An 18174-nucleotide genomic window follows, 5' to 3' on the forward strand; every position below is an offset into this window, starting at 1 on the left:
TTTAACATAAATAATAACTAATTCTATTGCTTTATAATAAATTGTAAATATCTTATGGGCATCTTCCATTATACCTCTTCCCTAAAATATGTTAGCTATTCTTGCCATCCCGGGCAATTATATTCATTTTCACAAAACCTTCAGATTAAGCCACACTGTCCAACGGTCCAAAATCAGTAAGAGGTGACTTTGGAACCCCAGGTCTGTCCGAGGCAAAGGTCTTTTTTTTTTTTTTTTTTGAGTACGAGTCTCTCTCTGTCGCCCAAGCTGGACGTGGCAGTGGCCGGATTCGCTCACTGCAGCTCCGCATCCCGGGTTAACGCCATTTCACTGCCCAGCCTCCGGCGTAGCTGGGACTACAGGCGCCCGCCACCTCTCCCGGCTAGATTTTTGTATTTTTTTTAGTACAGACGGCGGGTTTCACAGTGGTTAGCCAGGAGGTCTCGATCTCCTGTGACCTCGCTGATCCGCCCGTCTCGGCCTCCCAACGTGCTGGGATTACAGGCTTAGCACGCGCCCCGCCCCGGACCAAAGCGCTGTTCATTACTGTCCTGAGGTCCTGCCAAAGGGTGTGGTTTTCTAGGCAATTGGAGAAGCAGAGTCAGGGATCAGTGTGGTGAGAGAGAAAAGAGCAGTGAAAGAAGAAAGGCAGGTGTCAGCTTGGTGTGGGTTTGGTCTCTGGGATAAACTTTGCCGCCAAAGGATGAGCTTGACTTAGCTGGCAGAACTGGAAACAGAAGATTGTAAGGAAAGGGACTGGAGATGAGAGTTTTTCTCCAGGACGGATCAACCAACAGCTGCCCATGGCATGCGCGCTATCACTTTCTGGCTGAGCAGAGCCGTGGGCCCAAGGCTGAAAGGGGAAAACGCGAGCTGCTTTTGTGCAGGTGGTGGGCTGATGAGCGTGATGTGGGGGCTGGAAGGCATGGAGGCGGAAAAGGATCTGGCCTGACGTACCTGGAACCCAGGACAGATCCCACCCCAGAAAGGCGCAAGTAGAGGCTCTCATTCCTCCACTAAGCCGCCCCTCCCTGCCTAATTAAGGACCCTAATCACGCTTGGGGAGATTAAGGGCTCTGGCCGGCTGTACCCACGCCCCCGCCCTGGCTGGGCTGGCAAGGCGAAGCCTGTGGGCGGCGTCAAACAAGCGGGGGACCGGCCTGGACCCCTCACCGGGGCGTGAGGCCCCGACCCGGACCTTCCCGGTAAGTGTCAGAGGCCCCCCCGCTGGGATATGGTCGGTCCCTGAGGGCGCGGGGGGCGAGTCCTTGCTGACCCCTGACGCCTCCAACGGGGGGAGGGGGCAAGCCGGATGGGAGCGGGAAGCCGGGGTCAGCAGAAGGGGGCTTCGGGCGGTGTCCCTTGCCCCCAGTTATCTTCCCAGCCTCCGGAGGGGGCGGTAGCAGCCAGAATCATCCCCATGGGTTACACGGGCTTGGAGAAACTCTGGTTACTGGGAGAACCCTTAAGGAGGCCGGCGCTCAGTCGCTTTCAGCCTTCTCCGTCTGGTTCGCAGAGCCGGCTAATGACCGCCTGCGCCCGCGACGGTGGCTTCCGGACCCCAGCTCGCGGGCCCCGCGCGGTGGGCTCCGGCCCTGCCCCGCCTCTCCCCGGGCCCTGCCCCGGCTCCGCTCCTGCTGCTCCTGCTCCTGCTGGCAGCCCCCCGCGCTCTCCGCCGGTGTTCACGATGGTGGGAGTCCCTGGCCCCTGACTTGCGACCCCATCTTCTCCCGGGCCCGCGCGGACTGGCAGCCCGCCTGGCCGCCGCCCGCCCTGAACCGCGACCCGGACCTGGCCGGCGCCCCCGCTTCGAGGTCGCGCTGCTGCCCGAGCCGTGCCGGACCCCGGGTTCGCTGGGGGCCGTGTCCTCCGCGCTGGCCCGCGTGTCGGGTCTCGTGGGTCCGGTGAACCCTGCGGCCTGCCGGCCGGCCGAGCTGCTCGCCGAAGAAGCCGGGATCGCGCTGGTGCCCTGGGGCTGCCCCGGGACGCAGGCGGCGGGCACCACAGCCCCTGCCGTGACCCCCGCCGCGGACGCCCTCTACGCCCTGCTTCGCGCATTCGGCTGGGCGCGCGTGGCCCTGGTCACCGCCCCCCAGGACCTGTGGGTGGAGGCGGGACACTCACTGTCCACGTCACTCACGGCCCGGGGCCTGCCCGTCGTCTCCGTGACTTCCATGGAGCCCTTGGACCTGTCTGGAGCCCGGGAGGCCCTGAGGAAGGTTCGGGACGGGCCCAGGGTCACAGGTAGGCTCCCCTGCAGGGTGCGAGGAGGTCGGCGGGTCCTGCCGGCAGCCGGGCGGCGCCGCGAGCCAAGCCTCTGTCCGCAGCAGTGATCATGGTGATGCACTCGGTGCTGCTGGGCGGCGAGGAGCAGCGCTACCTCCTGGAGGCCGCGGAGGAACTGGGCCTGACCGATGGCTCCCTGGTCTTCCTGCCCTTCGACACGATCCACTACGCCTTGTCCCCAGGCCCGGAGGCCTTAGCTGCACTCGCCAACAGCTCCCAGCTTCGCAGGGCCCATGATGCGGTGCTTACCCTCACGCGCCACTGTCCCTCTGAAGGCAGCGTGTTGGACAGCCTGCGCAGGGCCCAAGATCGCCGCGAGCTGCCCTCTGACCTCAATCTGCAGCAGGTAGATGGTCCTGGGAGGAGGGAAGAAGGCAAGGGAGAGGGGAGAGGACAGCCAAAGCGGGCAGAAGAGGATGGAACCAATGGAGAAAGAACGACTGGCAGCTCTAGCTGTTTGGAGTTTCCTGGGTAATGCAGAGGCTCTGGCCCTGCTTGGGATCTCTTAGTGTATGGGGATTGCCTCCAGAGAGTAGGCAATGAGACCTCTCAAGTCCAACATCAAGCAGTAAGCTCTAATGAACTGTAAACTGCAAAACCTTTTGCAATTGACTTCAAAGTAAACCCATTTCCACCACCACATACTCCCAGCTGTCTAAAATAAATACTTGGTGTTCTTGAAAGCAGGAAGGAGGGAGGATGCCAATCCAACCTTCATCCTTAGTTCAGAGGTATTTCCTCTGGGGCATCATCTGGTGGTCTTAGCTTTTCAAGGGCCTAGACACCTTGCCAGAAGCAGAAAGTTCCCTGGGTGGATCCAGGGGCAACCTCACCAGATCCATAGTGTATTTCCAACATCCAACTACTACCTAGGGTTCCCCAAGTCCCCAGAATCTCAGTTCAGATCATCTAACTTTACTCCAGCCACAAAGGAGGACTAGAAACCACTATGAGAAGGGAATTTAGATGTCAATGGGCAGTGAATTAACCACCACAAAGGCCCAACTCACAGGGGGCTGCATGAGAGAAGGCTGTGGGTCATAGGGGTTGCAATTTCCCACCAATGCCCCTAGATTCCTCCAAGAGGACTGGAAGTGGCCAGTGGAGGCGGTGTGGTGTGGTGCGGTGCGGTGATGGGAACAGTCAGAAGAGAATACAGATTAGGACTCATAGTGAGATGGGATGGAGGGAGGGTCGGCAGTGGAGAAAGGGAGGTTGAGCAAGTAGAGAGAAAAGCCCTTCAGCTCTCAGTAAGTACCATGGCTGTCCTCTCCGCTGCCCAAGCTGCCCGAGCCTCTGAGCTTGTGAGTCACCCTTGATTCCTTGAATACTTCGCCCCCACTTCCAGACATCAAGCCCTGTTACTGTTACTTCCTAAAGATCATTTGAATTCGTCCACTTTCTCCATCTTTACTGTCACTGCCCTGATTCAGGCCACAGCGCCCCAAGGCCAAATCCCAAAACATAATCTCTCAGATGGTCTTTGCTTCAACACTCACCTGCCCAACACCTTTCTCCACCCAACAACCAGATCAAGCTTCAGAAATCTGACAGATCTCACCCTGTCATGCCCCTGTTCAAAGCCTCACAGTGACTTCTGTTGCCCTGGATAGATGCAGGCCTCTCCACATGGCTTACCAGGTCTCCTGTCTTTCTCTCTCTTCCACCTTCCATGAACTTCAGCCAGACCAAGCTACTCTGGGTTCTCTAAATGTGTCCTTCTCTTTTGCCTCTGAGCTTCTGAGTGTGCTGTGCCCTCTCTCTTGTCCCTGCCTGCCCTGGATAATTCTGACTCATCCCACAGCTCCTTCTGTCCCCAGCCTAGGTTGGAGACACCCATTCCTGTCTCTGTAGCTCCCTCAGTTTCTCTACTTTTACTCATTGCACTGCTTGAACACCCCTGTCTCTTTGGCAAGAAGAAAGGTTCCTTGAGACAGGGTCTGTCTTGTACACTGATACATCTTTGGTGCTCTGCACAGTGCCTGGCTCTCTGAGAGGTGGCAACTGGGAATAATAGAGAGGCCTGATAAGCTCGGGTGGTAACAATGGAGAAGGTTTTTTGTTTGTTTTGTTTTTGTTTAGTTTTGTTTTTTGTTTTTTTAAGGAAAAACAGAAAATAGAGGCCAACCAAAAGATAGGTGAGAAGGCTTTCAGGTGAATGGTAGGTGATGAGATTAAAACTATATTCTGGGCAACTAACAGGAAGAAGAGAAAATCTACAGGTGATGGAGAGTTAGAATCAACCAATGGTCAGAGAGGAGGCTGAGTCCTGAAAAGAGGAACCAGTTAGTGGAGAGAGCAGGTGTGACAGCCAATAGGGGAGGGCGGAAGAGATAGCCAACGGAAAGAGGGGAAGAGTTAGCCAATGGGGAGGGACAAAGAGTTAGCTAATGGGGAGGGAGGAAGAGCTAGCCAATGGGGAGAGACGAAGCATTAGCCAATGGAGAGGAAGGAAGAGATAGCCAATGGAGAGGAAGGAAGAGATAGCCAATGGAGAGGGAAGAAGAGATAGCCAATGGGAAGGGAGGAAGAGTTAGCCAATGGGGAGGGAGGAAGAGATAGCCAATGGGGAGGGATCCTGGGAACAACTAACTGGAAGGTGGGAACAGTGGATACCCTGGGCTTGACCGGCTGTGAAAGAATTGGCATGGCAATTCTGGTCTGTCTGTGGACTGTGACCCCGACCTCTGAGCCCCTACTCTCCTTCTCCAGGTCTCCCCACTCTTTGGCACGATCTACGATGCGGTCTTCTTGCTGGCGAGGGGCGTGGCAGAAGCGCGGGCTGCCGCTGGTGGCAGATGGGTGTCTGGAGCAGCTGTGGCCCGCCACGTCTGGGATGCGCAGGTCCCTGGCTTCTGCGGGGACCTAGGAGGAGACGAGGAGCCTCCATTCGTGCTGCTAGACACGGACGCGGTGGGAGACCGGCTTTTTGCCACATACATGCTGGATCCTACCCGGGGCTCCCTCCTCTCTGCCGGGACCCCGATGCACTTCCCGCGTGGGGGATCAGCACCCGGGCCTGACCCCTCATGCTGGTTCGATCCAAACAACATCTGCGGTGGAGGTGAGGGCGAGCACCCCAGCCCCCACTGAGACAATCCCCATGGACCATCCACAAAGTGGTGAAAGAGAGTGGACTCCTATCCTGTAATCCATCTTCAATGCCCTTCTAGGCCCTCTCCCCGCCCCTGGCTTGCACAGGACCCCTCTCTTGCTGAGCTCCAAAGCCCTCTTGGAAACTTTCTAGCATTCCCAGACTCTCCCCTTTGAGGAATCTATGACGTCCCCCTAGAGGTCATAGGCCTGCCAAATGCTGTACCCCATCCTCCTTTCCTGGAGGGGCCAGCATTTGGCATGACTCCATGCCTCCCTAGAGAAGAGGCCTCCCCGGCATCGCTCCTCAGTATACCTCCTGTCACTGTCCCTTCAGGACTGGAGCCGGGCCTCGTCTTTCTTGGCTTCCTCCTGGTGGTTGGGATGGGGCTGGCTGGGGCCTTCCTGGCCCATTATGTGAGGTGAGTAGTGGAATGAGGTAAGTAGGAAGTGAGTTTGTGCCAGAAATGGAAGTCTGCATCAAAAACAGCAGGCTGGGTTCACTCAAGATTAGAAGAGATTTTTCTTGGGGTGAGGGGGTTCTAGTGGGCTGGTGGAGTCCCAATGTCTGGTGTGGGGATGGCTGCCCTCCAGGACCCCTCCCCTGAGCCAGTATTATCCCTCCACCCCATCCCCTGCTGTTCTGTTCTCACGGACCTTGGTGCCCTTGGTGGAGATGACCTCTTTCTCCACCAGGCACCAGCTACTTCACATTCAAATGGTCTCCGGTCCCAACAAGATCATCCTGACTGTGGACGACATCACCTTTCTCCACCCACATGGGGGCACCTCTCGAAAGGTGGGGGAGGCAGGGAGGCAGGAGCCAGTTGTCTTCTTTCTGTAAATTTGGTTCCTTCCCTGGGAAAGTCCCCACCCCAGCTCCCTACTTGGGAAGCCTGATTTCTACCCCAGTTCCGTCCCAAGTCTGAAGCGTAGGGATCAGCACCCTCATCTGTGCAATAAGGGTAACAGTACCTGTCCTGACTACTTTCCTGGGTGGGAGGTGAAGCTCCAACAAGAAAATGAATGTTTGCTTTGTAAACTGTAAAGCGTGCACTTGGGGAGTAATGTCATTATCACCTTCCCTCATTGAGATTCCTTCGCCTCCCATCTTTACATCCCCAAAACTCAGCCTGACCTCAACCCAGGACTCTGACACCAGAATATATTTTGACCTCTTGCATTGACCTCTATCTGCTAGGTGGCCCAGGGGAGTCGATCAAGTCTGGCTGCCCGCAGCATGTCAGACGTTCGCAGTGGCCCCAGCCAACCCTCGGACAGCCCCAACGTTGGCGTCTATGAGGTGAGCCTGACCCCAGCCAGACAGAGAGACAGTAGGGGAAGAATGCTCAGGCCCTGGGCAGAGGGGAGGCACACTCTCAAGAGGACAGGGAATCATGCCAGATCCTGCAGGCTCCAGGAGATGGGGGATGGGAGCCCAGACAGGATCTAGGGAAAGGTCATGGATCCCTCAAAGGGAAGAACCTAAGAATCTTCCCTCCCCAAGAATTTTTCCCTAGCCACTATCTGAGTGAGGGCTCCTCAAAAGCTAATCACAGTGACCCAGAGACTGAAGGCTGGAGCTGCTGGGGAGCATGCTGGGACCAGCATGTAACCTGGTGTGGCCACTGAGGCCATCTCCTACCCGGTCAGAGCCTCTGGCTCTACCCCTCAGCATTTCCACACAATCCAGACCAGACTCAGGAATAGCAACCACTAGAGGGGGAAAAAAGTCACAAAGAAGTATTAGGGCATAAACTTCGGGGCTGGTAAATCTGAATGTGGTCAAGTGGAGGGGAGATAATGAGAACAGATTCAGAGAGAGCTGAGAGTGCTGAGCAAATCAAGAGAGTAGAAATGTAAAGCTCCTGGGCTTCAGGTCATGGGAGGGAATGCAGAGCCTCCTATCATGTCACCTGGAGATCATCACGGCCAATTCTCAGAGGAGGCACTATTGTCATTTGGGGCAGATTGTCCTAAATTGAATAGGACTACTCTGTGCCTTGAAGAATGTTCAGTGTTTCTTGTCTCTGGCCCTGTCCACCAAATGTAGCTCCTAGTTTTTGTGACAATTAAAAATGTCCCCACATTTATTTCCAAATGCTCCTTAGGGGTCAGTACTAAACCCCAATCCCCTTCTAGTCCAAATCCCTTATAAACAGACAGGGCCGCCTGCATAATCAGCGAGATCCAGGGCAAGATAGAAATGAGGGGCTCCTCGTTCATTCAAGATGATGGCAGGAGGTTACTGAACCAAGTTCGGGCCTTTCTGAGCATGAGGCCCTGTGTGACTGCACAGGTCCCATGCCCATGCACCGGCCCTGCCAACAGCTGAGGATGAGGTCCAGCATCCGGTGGGGAGCTCTCTATAGTTCAGTTACTTTACAATAAAGCCTAATCTACCCAGATTCTTTACTCCCAGAACATGCTCTCTCATGGCAGTGGATGGTGATGAGGGTTGTGATGTCGATGATGCTTGTGGTTGTATTAATTCACTTAATAGGACTAATGGTGGGCACCCCTGGGGTAGTGAGGACAGCCATCCATGGCTTCTGAATATCTGTCATCCAGGGGTGGGTCCTCTCCCAGCTGCCTGTGAAGTGGATGGGCAGACATCAAACCCCTTGCTTCAATGCATTTTGTCACATGGATGATACATTCTGGGACAGTGAGCCAATGGAAATGTGAGGGAGGGGTCCATCATGGGATTATAAGAGACTGAGTTCCCTACCCCCATCCTCTTTGCTGCAGGGAGACAGGGTTTGGCTGAAGAAATTCCCAGGGGATCAGCACATAGCTATCCGCCCAGCAACCAAGACGGCCTTCTCCAAGGTGAGACTTGGGCCTGTGATGGGGCCTAGGTGGCCATCGGTTTCTCCCTTCTTGCCTTCTCTTTGCAGCTGGGTACAGAGGTAGGTCTCAGTTAAGTGTCCCCTCTGGCTGAGTGTGGTGGCTTATACGTGTAATCCTGGCATTTTGAGAGGCAGATGTGAGGGAAGATCACCTGAGGCCAGGAGTTCAAGACCAGCCTGGGCAACATAAAGAATCCCCGTCTCTCCAAAACGTTAAAAATTAGCTGCGTGTGGCGTCACATGCCTGTAGTCCCAGCTACTCTTTGGAGGGTGAGGTGGGAGGATTGTTTGAGCCCAGGAGTTGGAGGTTATCGTAAGCTGTGATCATACTACTTCACTCCAGCCTTGATGACAGAACAAGACCCTGTCAAAATTAAGAAAAAAAAAAGTTGTTTCCTTCACCCTGGAGTAGGCTTTCATTATTCTGTGTCACACCACTAGTTCTTTCCTTTGATCTTGTTGCAATGTGCAATTGTATGTTTATCTGTCTGCCTGCTTGTTTCTGCCTCTCTTACTGGGCTGTAAGCTGAGTGAGGGCCTCCTCCTTCCCCTCCATTGTATTCCCAGCACCCAACACAGTGTCTGGAACATTAGAGAGATGCAGTGAATGTTAGTTGAGCAAATGATAGAAAATAAAAAATGACTCACATCTGTAATCCCAGCACTTTGGGAGGCCGAGGTGGGTGGATCACCTGAGGTCAGAAGTTCAAGACCAGCCTGGCCAACATGGTGAAACCCCGTCTCAACTAAAAATACAAAAAAATTAGCTGGGGGTGGTGGTGGGCGCCTGTAGTCCCAACTGCTTCAGGAGGCTGAGGCAGGAGAATCACTTGAACCTGGGAGGCAGAGGTTGCAGTGAGCCGAGATGGTGCCATTGCACTCCAGCCTGAGTGACAAGAGTGAAACTCTGTCTTAAAAAAAAGAAAAGAAAAAAATGAGTTTCTGGTTCTGTTGGGCCACTTGTGCAGAATAACCCTAGACGTTCTGAATGAAGTGGAAAGTTGGCAAGGAGGCTGTAAAATGGCTTATTCTGGTCCTTACAACCTTAATGTCTCCCTTTATCTCCACGCCATACAGCCTGGGCCTGGCCTCCTTCCCTGATTCCTCTACAGGCGCTCTTGGTCACAGATGCAGTGACTTAAGTGGACTATGTGTATGGGGGGGTTAATGAACTTGATCACCATTTAACACCAGGTGTTTAAAATGAAAAGTATCCATCAAAATTATCCGACAGGTGCAGTGGCTTACGCCTGTAATCCCAGCACTTTGGGAGGCCGAGGCAGGCGGATCACAAGGTCAGGAGATCAAGACCATCCTGGCTAATATGGTGAAACCCTGTCTCTACTAAAAATACAAAAAATTAGCTGGGCGTGGTGGCGGGCACCTGTAGTCCCAGCTACTTGGGAGGCTGAGGCAGGAGAATGGTATGAACCCAGGAGGTGGAGCTTGCAGTGAGCCGAGATCGCACCACTGCACTTTAGCCTGGGCGACACAGCAAGACTCCGTCTCAAAACAAAGAAAAAGAAAAAAAATCCCCTTATTGGGCATGTGGACCAAGGAAAATCTAGAAAGGGTACCAGTCAGCCAGCTAAGCCACCTTTTTTTCCAGCATGCCCCAATTGTGAGGTCACTGCAGAGCAGTCAGTCCTATCTTCCCTAACTTGGGGAGGGTGGGAGTCTCAGACCTGATTGACACAATGATGTAACACCAAGCACAGCAGCCACCGGCTCGGTTGCAGGCACAAGCCATTTCTGGTGTCCTTTGAAAGTGGCACAGCTTCAGGCCAGGCACGGTGGCTCATGCCTGTAATCCCAGCACATTGGGAGGCCGAGGTGGGTGGACCACCTGAGGTCAGGAGTTCAAGACCAGCCTAGCCAACATAGCAAAACCCCGTCCCTATTAAAAATACAAAAATTAGCCAGGCATGGTGGCACACACCTTTAATCCCAGCTATTCGGGAGGCTGAGACGGGAGAATCGCTTGAGCTCGGGATGTGGAGGTTGCAGTGACCCAAGATTGGCCAGCTGCACTCCAGCCTGGGTGGTAGTATAAGACTATCTGAAAAATAAATAAATAAAAGAAAAGAAAGAAAGTGGCATAGCTCCTCCCTGGTTCTCCCAGCAAAGGCTGTTAAGTCAGAAGGAGAGGATGGTGGTTCCAGGAGCTTGTCCTTCATGAGCTGTTTCCCTTAAGACCCAGGCAGTTCAAAGTTTTATGGTTGGGGCCAGGCATGGTGGCTCAGGCCTATAATCCCAGCACTTTGAGAGGCTGAGGTGGGAGGATCATTTGAAGCCCGGAGTTCAAGACCAGCCTGGGCAATATAGCAAGGCCCCCATCTCTATAGAAAAAAATGTAAAATGTTGTCTAGGCATGGTGGCACAAGCCTGTAGTCCCAGCTATTCAGGAGGCTGAGGTCGGAGGATCACTTGAACCCAGGAATGCAAGGTAGCAGTGATTTATGATCATGCCGCTATACTCCAGTCTGGACAACAGAGTGAGACCTCGTGTCTAAAAAAAAAAAAAGGCTTATGATCAATAAATCTGAACCTGCCTGGGTCCTGATCACCAATGCAAAATTGTCTTTTCATTCACAGCATTAGGCTAAACCATACTTGGTATCCGAACAGTGGCCTTTGACTATATTGTTTTTTCCAAAAAGAGAACTGTGTGTAGAAGAGAGCCCCCCTACATACCCTATCAACCATTTCATCCACCATTTATACAAATCTCATCTTCTGAGTCTGGATACTCAAAAACAGATCTTGATTAACAGCGCCTCCCCGCATTGCCCCTGGGCAGAAAATGCGAGTCAACTATCCCCCTCTCAGCTCCAGGAGCTCCGGCACGAGAACGTGGCCCTCTACCTGGGGCTCTTCCTGGCTCGGGGAGCAGAAGGCCCTGCGGCCCTCTGGGAGGGCAACCTGGCTGTGGTCTCAGAGCACTGCACGCGGGGCTCCCTCCAGGACCTCCTCGCTCAGAGAGAAATAAAGCTGGACTGGATGTTCAAGTCCTCCCTCCTGCTGGACCTGATCAAGGTGTGTGTCGAGGGGTGGTGGGGTGACGTCCTGGGGCCAGGGATGGGGAGCAAGGGAACCAAGCAGGCTGAGGCTGCCTCTTACCCTACCCATTCCAAGGGAATAAGGTATCTGCACCATCGAGGCGTAGCTCATGGGCGGCTGAAGTCACGGAACTGCATAGTGGATGGCAGATTCGTACTCAAGATCACTGACCACGGCCACGGGAGACTGCTGGAAGCACAGAAGGTGCTACCGGAGCCTCCCAGAGCAGAGGGTAAGAGTCCCCTGCGCAGAGGAGCGTCCACCGGGATCCCCATTATTTCAAGGGCTTCTCCCCTGCTTCCTCCCTACCTCCGCCCTCGCACTCTCTCCATCCCGCATCCACCAGACACAACTGCTACAGAAAAAGATCTCATGGCCTCTGAGAGGGTGGGCTCTGTGACTGAGGAGAAGGGGCTGCTGGGGGCGGGACTTGTGCCTGAGCTGCCTGCAGCTGGGTTTGCTCTAACTGGAAGTTTGCCTGAGGGTAGGGCTTGTGCTCAAGAGACGGAGCCTTCCCTGGGCACCACCTTGTCTGAAGGGCAAGGCCTATTGGTGAGGGCCAGGCTTTCTCTGAGACGGCTCCTAGAGATAGTTGTAGGACTGGTCTCAGGCTGCAGGGTTGGTGCTGTCTGGCTGCCAACCTGGGCTTTCTGGTGAGGGTGGGAGTCTTTCCTCAGCCGCCCCACAGCCCCTTCCCCATCCCCAGACCAGCTGTGGACAGCCCCAGAGCTGCTTAGGGACCCGGCCCTGGAGCGCCGGGGAACGCTGGCTGGTGACGTCTTTAGCTTGGCCATCATCATGCAAGAAGTGGTGTGCCGCAGTGCCCCTTACGCCATGCTGGAGCTCACTCCCGAGGGTAAGGCTGCCCTGTGCATAGAGTTCAGGCCAGAAGGGCACCCTGCAGTTAGAACAGAGCCAGCCTCACTCTTTCCTCTAAAGCAAAGCCCAGTGATGAAACTCAATTATACGGAGGCCCCTTAAAGCTGGCGTCTGCGGGTCCCAGTGCAGAAAGCCATGCATGGCCAGGGTAGGGAGGGTGGTTCATGAGGTCCCAACACAACAGCTTCCTCTGTCTTGATCCTGGACCCAAACTGCTCCCACAACTGACAGAGCAGACTCTTCTCTGTTCTCAGGGGTCCCTGGGAGGAGCAGGGGAGGGGGAGTGGGTGAGGGTAGTCCAATCTGGTTCCAATCTACATCCCTTCTCCACAGGACTCTGAGCAAGCTACTTGATCACTTATCCCTCACTTGTCTTACGTACAACAAATGTTAGTTTCTTTGCCTATGTCCCCTCTTACTGACCCCCAGAGTTCAAGGTCCTCTTGTTCCTCCTAGCAACCCTCTCCCACACCGTACTCTCCCTCCACACACACACACTGAAGCTCTGATGGAAAGAAACCCCTGCCAGGCACCCCCTCCCACATCTTGGTCTTCAACAGTCAGGCCAGGGTCAGAGGCAGCTTGTGTTCTAGGGCACTCCCCCTCACTGTCCCCTCATGCCTCCAGAAGTGGTGCAGAGGGTGCGGAGCCCCCCTCCACTGTGTCGACCCTTGGTGTCCATGGACCAGGCACCTGTCGAGTGTATCCACCTGATGAAGCAGTGCTGGGCAGAGCAGCCGGAACTTCGGCCCTCCATGGACCACACTTTCGACCTGGTCAGGGGCTGGGAGTGGGCAAGGACTGGGCTGGCCTCTGGGATCCCAGATGCTTGTCAGCAACCTGAGACAGCTGCAGGCAGGCAGGCTGGCAGAACCTCTGGCCTTCCAGGCTGCTTCCTAAGGAGTAGCCTGAGGACTCGGGGTTTGGTGGGGCAGAATTAGAATGGAGGCTGTGGAGGCCTTTGGAGTGGGACATGGAGTTCTGTCTGGGTGGGAGGAATATTCAGTTCAATTCAAATAACACTGATTGAGAACCATGTATGTGCTTGGCCTCCTGTGACAGAAAGACCCTTGGCCTGGGAGTCCAAGCATTGAGCTGGGTCCAGTGCCCTGTCAGTTACTAGCTGAGAACAACTGCCCTCTGGGAAGCCTCATTTCCCACGTGCCTCCTAATCATGTCTGAAAACACAGTGCCTAGCACCCCAGGGGTGCTTGACGAATAGTAGATGAATGGTGGTGGGGAGGGGGGTGTTCAGAGTGAACAGCCCCGTGAGAGGGCCCATGAGGGGGGCATGAAAAGGGCATGGCAGCCCAGGTCTTCAGCAGCTTCACCAGCTTCCTTCTACTGCTAGTTCAAGAACATCAACAAGGGTCGGAAGACGAACATCATTGACTCGATGCTTCGGATGCTGGAACAGTACTCCAGTAACCTGGAGGATCTGATCCGGGAGCGCACAGAGGAGCTGGAGCTGGAAAAGCAGAAGACAGACCGGCTGCTTACACAGATGCTGCCTCCGTGGGTACCAGTGGGAAGGGGTGGGCTGGGAGGGCAGCTGGAGCCCAGCCAGGCAGAGTGGCCCCCAGGTGACCTCACTGCCTGCTATCCCTAGGTCTGTGGCTGAGGCCTTGAAGACGGGGACACCAGTGGAGCCTGAGTACTTTGAGCAAGTGACACTGTACTTCAGTGACATTGTGGGCTTCACCACCATCTCTGCCATGAGTGAGCCCATTGAGGTGGTGGACCTGCTCAACGACCTCTACACGCTGTTTGATGCCATTATTGGTTCCCACGATGTCTACAAGGTGGAGTGTGTAGGGGACAAGCCCTCCTGACCTTCAATTCAGCTTCACCAGCCTGCAGCCCGGCCCTTCCTGCTCAGCCCCTAGACTACTTGCCCAATCAATCTTCTTTCCCAGACCTCCTGTCCCTTATTTATTCCTCCAGTCCCCAGCTCAGTCCCTCCACTAGCAAGCTGGTTCTGCACTAACCCCAGGTGGACCCTGTAATAAGAGGCAATCGCTTCGTGTACAGGGGAGGAATACTCAAAAGGGAATTCACACAACTCCTTCTTCCCCCAGGTGGAGACAATAGGGGACGCCTATATGGTGGCCTCGGGGCTGCCCCAGAGGAATGGGCAGCGACACGCGGCAGAGATCGCCAACATGTCGCTGGACATCCTCAGTGCTGTGGGCACTTTCCGCATGCGCCATATGCCTGAGGTTCCCGTGCGCATTCGCATAGGCCTGCACTCAGGTAACTCCTGGGTCTTCCCAGGCTCCAGCCCGTCTCCCTCTTTAGGGCCTGGCTCGAGATTTCCTGTAAGAGGAGGCAACTCATGGAGTGGAGAGTGGGGCTTACCTTGAAGAGAATGCGCTTAACAAGGCTTATTTGGGCAGCTGGTGGAGGTTATGGGTGCGAAGATCCTCCAAGGCCCTACCTAGGTGCAGACCAGCTGCCGGTCCTACTAGCCCCGCCAACCCCCAGCGTCTCCACAGGTCCATGCGTGGCAGGCGTGGTGGGCCTCACCATGCCGCGGTACTGCCTGTTTGGGGACACGGTCAACACTGCCTCACGCATGGAGTCCACCGGGCTGCGTGAGTGTGACGGGGACAAGATGGGGAGGTGGAAGGGGCACACGGGAGGTGAGTCCCGAGCTCACGGCGTCCCCCACTGCCACAGCTTACCGCATCCACGTGAACTTGAGCACCGTGGGGATTCTCCGTGCTCTGGACTCGGGCTACCAGGTGGAGCTGCGAGGCCGCACGGAGCTGAAGGTGAGGCAGGACCCCGACCCCTCCTGGGGGCCCCGCCCTGTCCTGAGGCCCCGCCCATCCCGGGCCATGGCTGCAACCTCAGCTCACCCTTCCTGACCCGGTCTCCCAGTTCCATCCAGACCTCGAGATCCCCCACCCCAGTCCGCCTAAATCCTTCCCTCTCCCATGTCTCCCCAGGGCAAGGGCGCCGAGGACACTTTCTGGCTAGTGGGCAGACGCGGCTTCAACAAGCCCATCCCCAAACCGCCTGACCTGCAACCGGGGTGAGTGGCTGGCCTCCGTGGCAGGGCGAGGGACGAGGGACGGCTGCTTCCGGCTCTGTGACTCCCAGCGCGTGAGGCAGCGATGATGTGGGCCCTGCCTCCCACGCCCCATTCCCCTTCCCTGAGGTCACCGCCCCCTCCTTGCAGGTCCAGCAACCACGGCATCAGCCTGCAGGAGATCCCACCCGAGCGGCGACGGAAGCTGGAGAAGGCGCGGCCGGGCCAGTTCTCTTGAGAAGTAAGGCCCGGCCCCGGACAGGTGCTGCCCCCTCCGCCCCCACCCCAGCTGCCCGTCCCCTCTGCTGCCTGCAGGGGGGCAGGCAAGCACCCGCTGCAGAAATTTTGGCTCAGTAGGTCTGGAGTGGCCTGGGAATCCAGGCTTAGGAAACTCTATAATTGGGGCCTTCTGTGGCCCCTTCCCTGGCCCTATCTCATCCCCATCACATAAACCTGGCTTCCCCAGAAGCCTCACAGGCTGTGCATTGCACAGGAGACAACTCTAGGGGGCAGCAGTCACCAGAGGACAATGTGAAAGCAGAAGCCCTGCTCACTCCCCTCCTGCAAGAAACTGACCCGTGACCCACTCCTTCCAAGATGAACCCCCATGACCCCTTTCCTCAACTTCCCTCTGAGATATCCCTCTTTTCTTCAGGATTGTTCTGGAAGGTCCTTTTCCTGAAAGTTGCTGCTATAGGTGACTGGAAGTCTGGCGAATGCTGGTGGACTCTGCCCAGCTCTGCCTCAAAGGATTTTGGGCCTTTACAAGAGCTGGTTGCAAACCAGCCACGTGACCTTGGGAAAGTGTCACGCACTGTCTGCTGTGATCCCCTCAGTAGCGAAGTGAGGGGTGGCCTAAATGGTTCCCATGGCCCCTGTGCCCCTGACAGCTGGGTGGCCTGTGGCCCTCAGCACCAAGAACCCTGAGTCAACAGGGGATGTGAGGGTCAGGGATTCTCCGCTTCCCAGTGTCTCTCAAGGGCCCAGGAAGGAGGATCTGGGATTGATGCCCCAACCCCAGAGGAAGTGGAGTTCTGTTCCACCAGAGCAGGGTTTGTCACATGGCCTGAGGGGGCAAGGGCTTCTGTTCAGCCTCAAGCTTCATTCCTATCTCCATCTCCCACCAGTCAGAAACTGGCTCCTTCTTTTGTGGCACAATCAGGTAATGCCCAAGTGCAGAGAAAAGCTTGCTTCATGGCTTTGGGGAAAGGAAATTGCACCACACCTTGACTAACCAGAACACCCAAAGAAGAGCAGCATTCTCTGTTTAACTGGGAGCTGCTGAGCAAGCAGTTGGACAGAAAATCCTCTCTACTTAGCATTTTTTTTTTTTTTTTTTTTTTTTGAGTCTCACTTTGTCACCCAGGCTGGAGTGCAGTGCAGTGACACAATCTCGACTCACTGCAACCTCCTCCTCTCAGGGTCAAACGATTCTCCTACCTCAGCCTTTCGAGTAGCTGGGATTACAGGCACCTGCCACCATGCCTGTGTAATTTTTGTGTGTGTGTGTGATTTTAGTAGAGATGGGGTTTCACCGTGTTGCCCAGGGTGGTCTTGAACTGACCTCAAGTGATCTGCCCACCTCAGCCTCCCAAAGTGCTGGGATTACAGGTGTGAGACATCACGCCTGATTTCTGCTTAGATCTTCGCAACAATTACCAATGCCCTGTCCTGGCAAGTCCCCAGCTGAAGTTTCCTTTGTGAAACTCCGACCTTCTAGAGCCTGGGCCTTGGCACATTTGACTCTCAGTGTCTGTCACCATTGCTACAGACCCTGGAAGAAGTTTGCAGCAGGCTAGGAAACCACCTAGGCTGCCACCAGAGGTAGTGAGTGTCCAGTCCCTGGAGGGGTGAAGGCAGAACTGGAGACATCATTGACCAGGGATACGACAGTGAGAGGGAATTCTGGAACTAAACCTTCACTACGCCAAGTGTGCTTGGTGGGCCAGGGTCGGCATTGCCTGCGAACTCGTTAGAAATGAAGGATCTCAGGGCCCCACCCCAGACCTGCTGAGTCAAGATCTCCATTTTAACAAGTTCCTGCAAAACATTGACATGCTCATTAAAGTTTCTGAATCATAGAACTAAATCACCCTAAGATCTTTAAATCTTAGAATCTCTAAGGTCTCATAAAGACAGGCTGGACACTAGACACAGAACTTGTTTTGTTTGGCCTAGGGAGTGTTTCATTTTGAGCTAACATTTAAAAATCAAGAGCCTCCACATTTTAAAAATGTATAGCACATTTCCCCTTCTCTTGAAATCGGAAGCCTCACACGGAGTTTGTGTCACCACTTAACCACATTCTGCTGCAGCTAAAGAGTAACAGTCCCCTTTATCCAGATGTCACCACTCCCCACAGACTCCAAGACACCAAGATTTTCTGAACATTCCTTTATATCCCTTCCTGGTGCCTGTAGACATTGAGCTTGGGACTCCTTAGCAGGTATTAGGATTATAGGGGCTCCTGGAGGGGGCTTTGCCTTTTTTTTTTTTTTAAACTGATTCATAACTTCCACAAGCTTAGTGGTGGTCCCCTCCTTCCTAAAGGTAAAGGAAGAATGTATCAAACATCGCAAGTCCAGCACTTGTAAAGTTCTGGTTACCTAAGGTAATGTTGCTAGAGAGAGCAATTTAGCGCAATTTTAAAATATTTTAAATTGCGTTTGAATATGATGAATTAAAGATTAAAAACAAAACCCAGACATGCACACACACAAATTTTTTAAAGTTATTTGCATTCTTGAAGATTTTTCTTAAGATTTTCTCTGTACTTAGGTCCCAGGGATTGAAGAGCAGATTCACGTCTCCGGCCTTGGGCCTGACCACGTGGATAGAGCTCTCAGTCTCCTGTCTCTTCCCTCCGATACCCAACCCTCCTGCCCTTCCGCTTCCTTCCCTCTATCCCTGCCTGCAAGGGCCTGGAGTAGTTAATGGTGTGAGATTTCAGCAGCCTCAAGGAAGAGTCCA

The 18174-nt window shown here is 54.6% G+C and overlaps 1 protein-coding gene across 1 annotated transcript; it reads left to right on the forward strand.

Moving 5' to 3' along the window:
- Positions 1-1525: 1525 nt before the first annotated feature.
- GUCY2D (guanylate cyclase 2D, retinal) lies at positions 1526-16528 on the forward strand. The gene is given in 22 exon segments (XM_017850368.1): positions 1526-1551; positions 1553-1655; positions 1657-1744; positions 1747-2244; positions 2328-2632; positions 4999-5350; positions 5717-5801; positions 6076-6178; positions 6581-6682; positions 8131-8211; positions 11061-11267; positions 11367-11523; positions 11998-12147; positions 12798-12946; positions 13522-13685; positions 13780-13972; positions 14249-14423; positions 14666-14764; positions 14850-14944; positions 15122-15207; positions 15355-15445; positions 15860-16528. Coding segments are annotated over 21 exon segments (3306 nt in total). The 3' UTR covers positions 15443-15445; positions 15860-16528.
- The last annotated feature ends 1646 nt before the right edge of the window (positions 16529-18174 follow it).

This window comes from Rhinopithecus bieti, unplaced genomic scaffold (genome assembly GCF_001698545.2).
Source record: "Rhinopithecus bieti isolate Rb0 unplaced genomic scaffold, ASM169854v2 scaffold_32008, whole genome shotgun sequence".
Taxonomy (NCBI): Eukaryota; Metazoa; Chordata; class Mammalia; order Primates; family Cercopithecidae; genus Rhinopithecus; species Rhinopithecus bieti.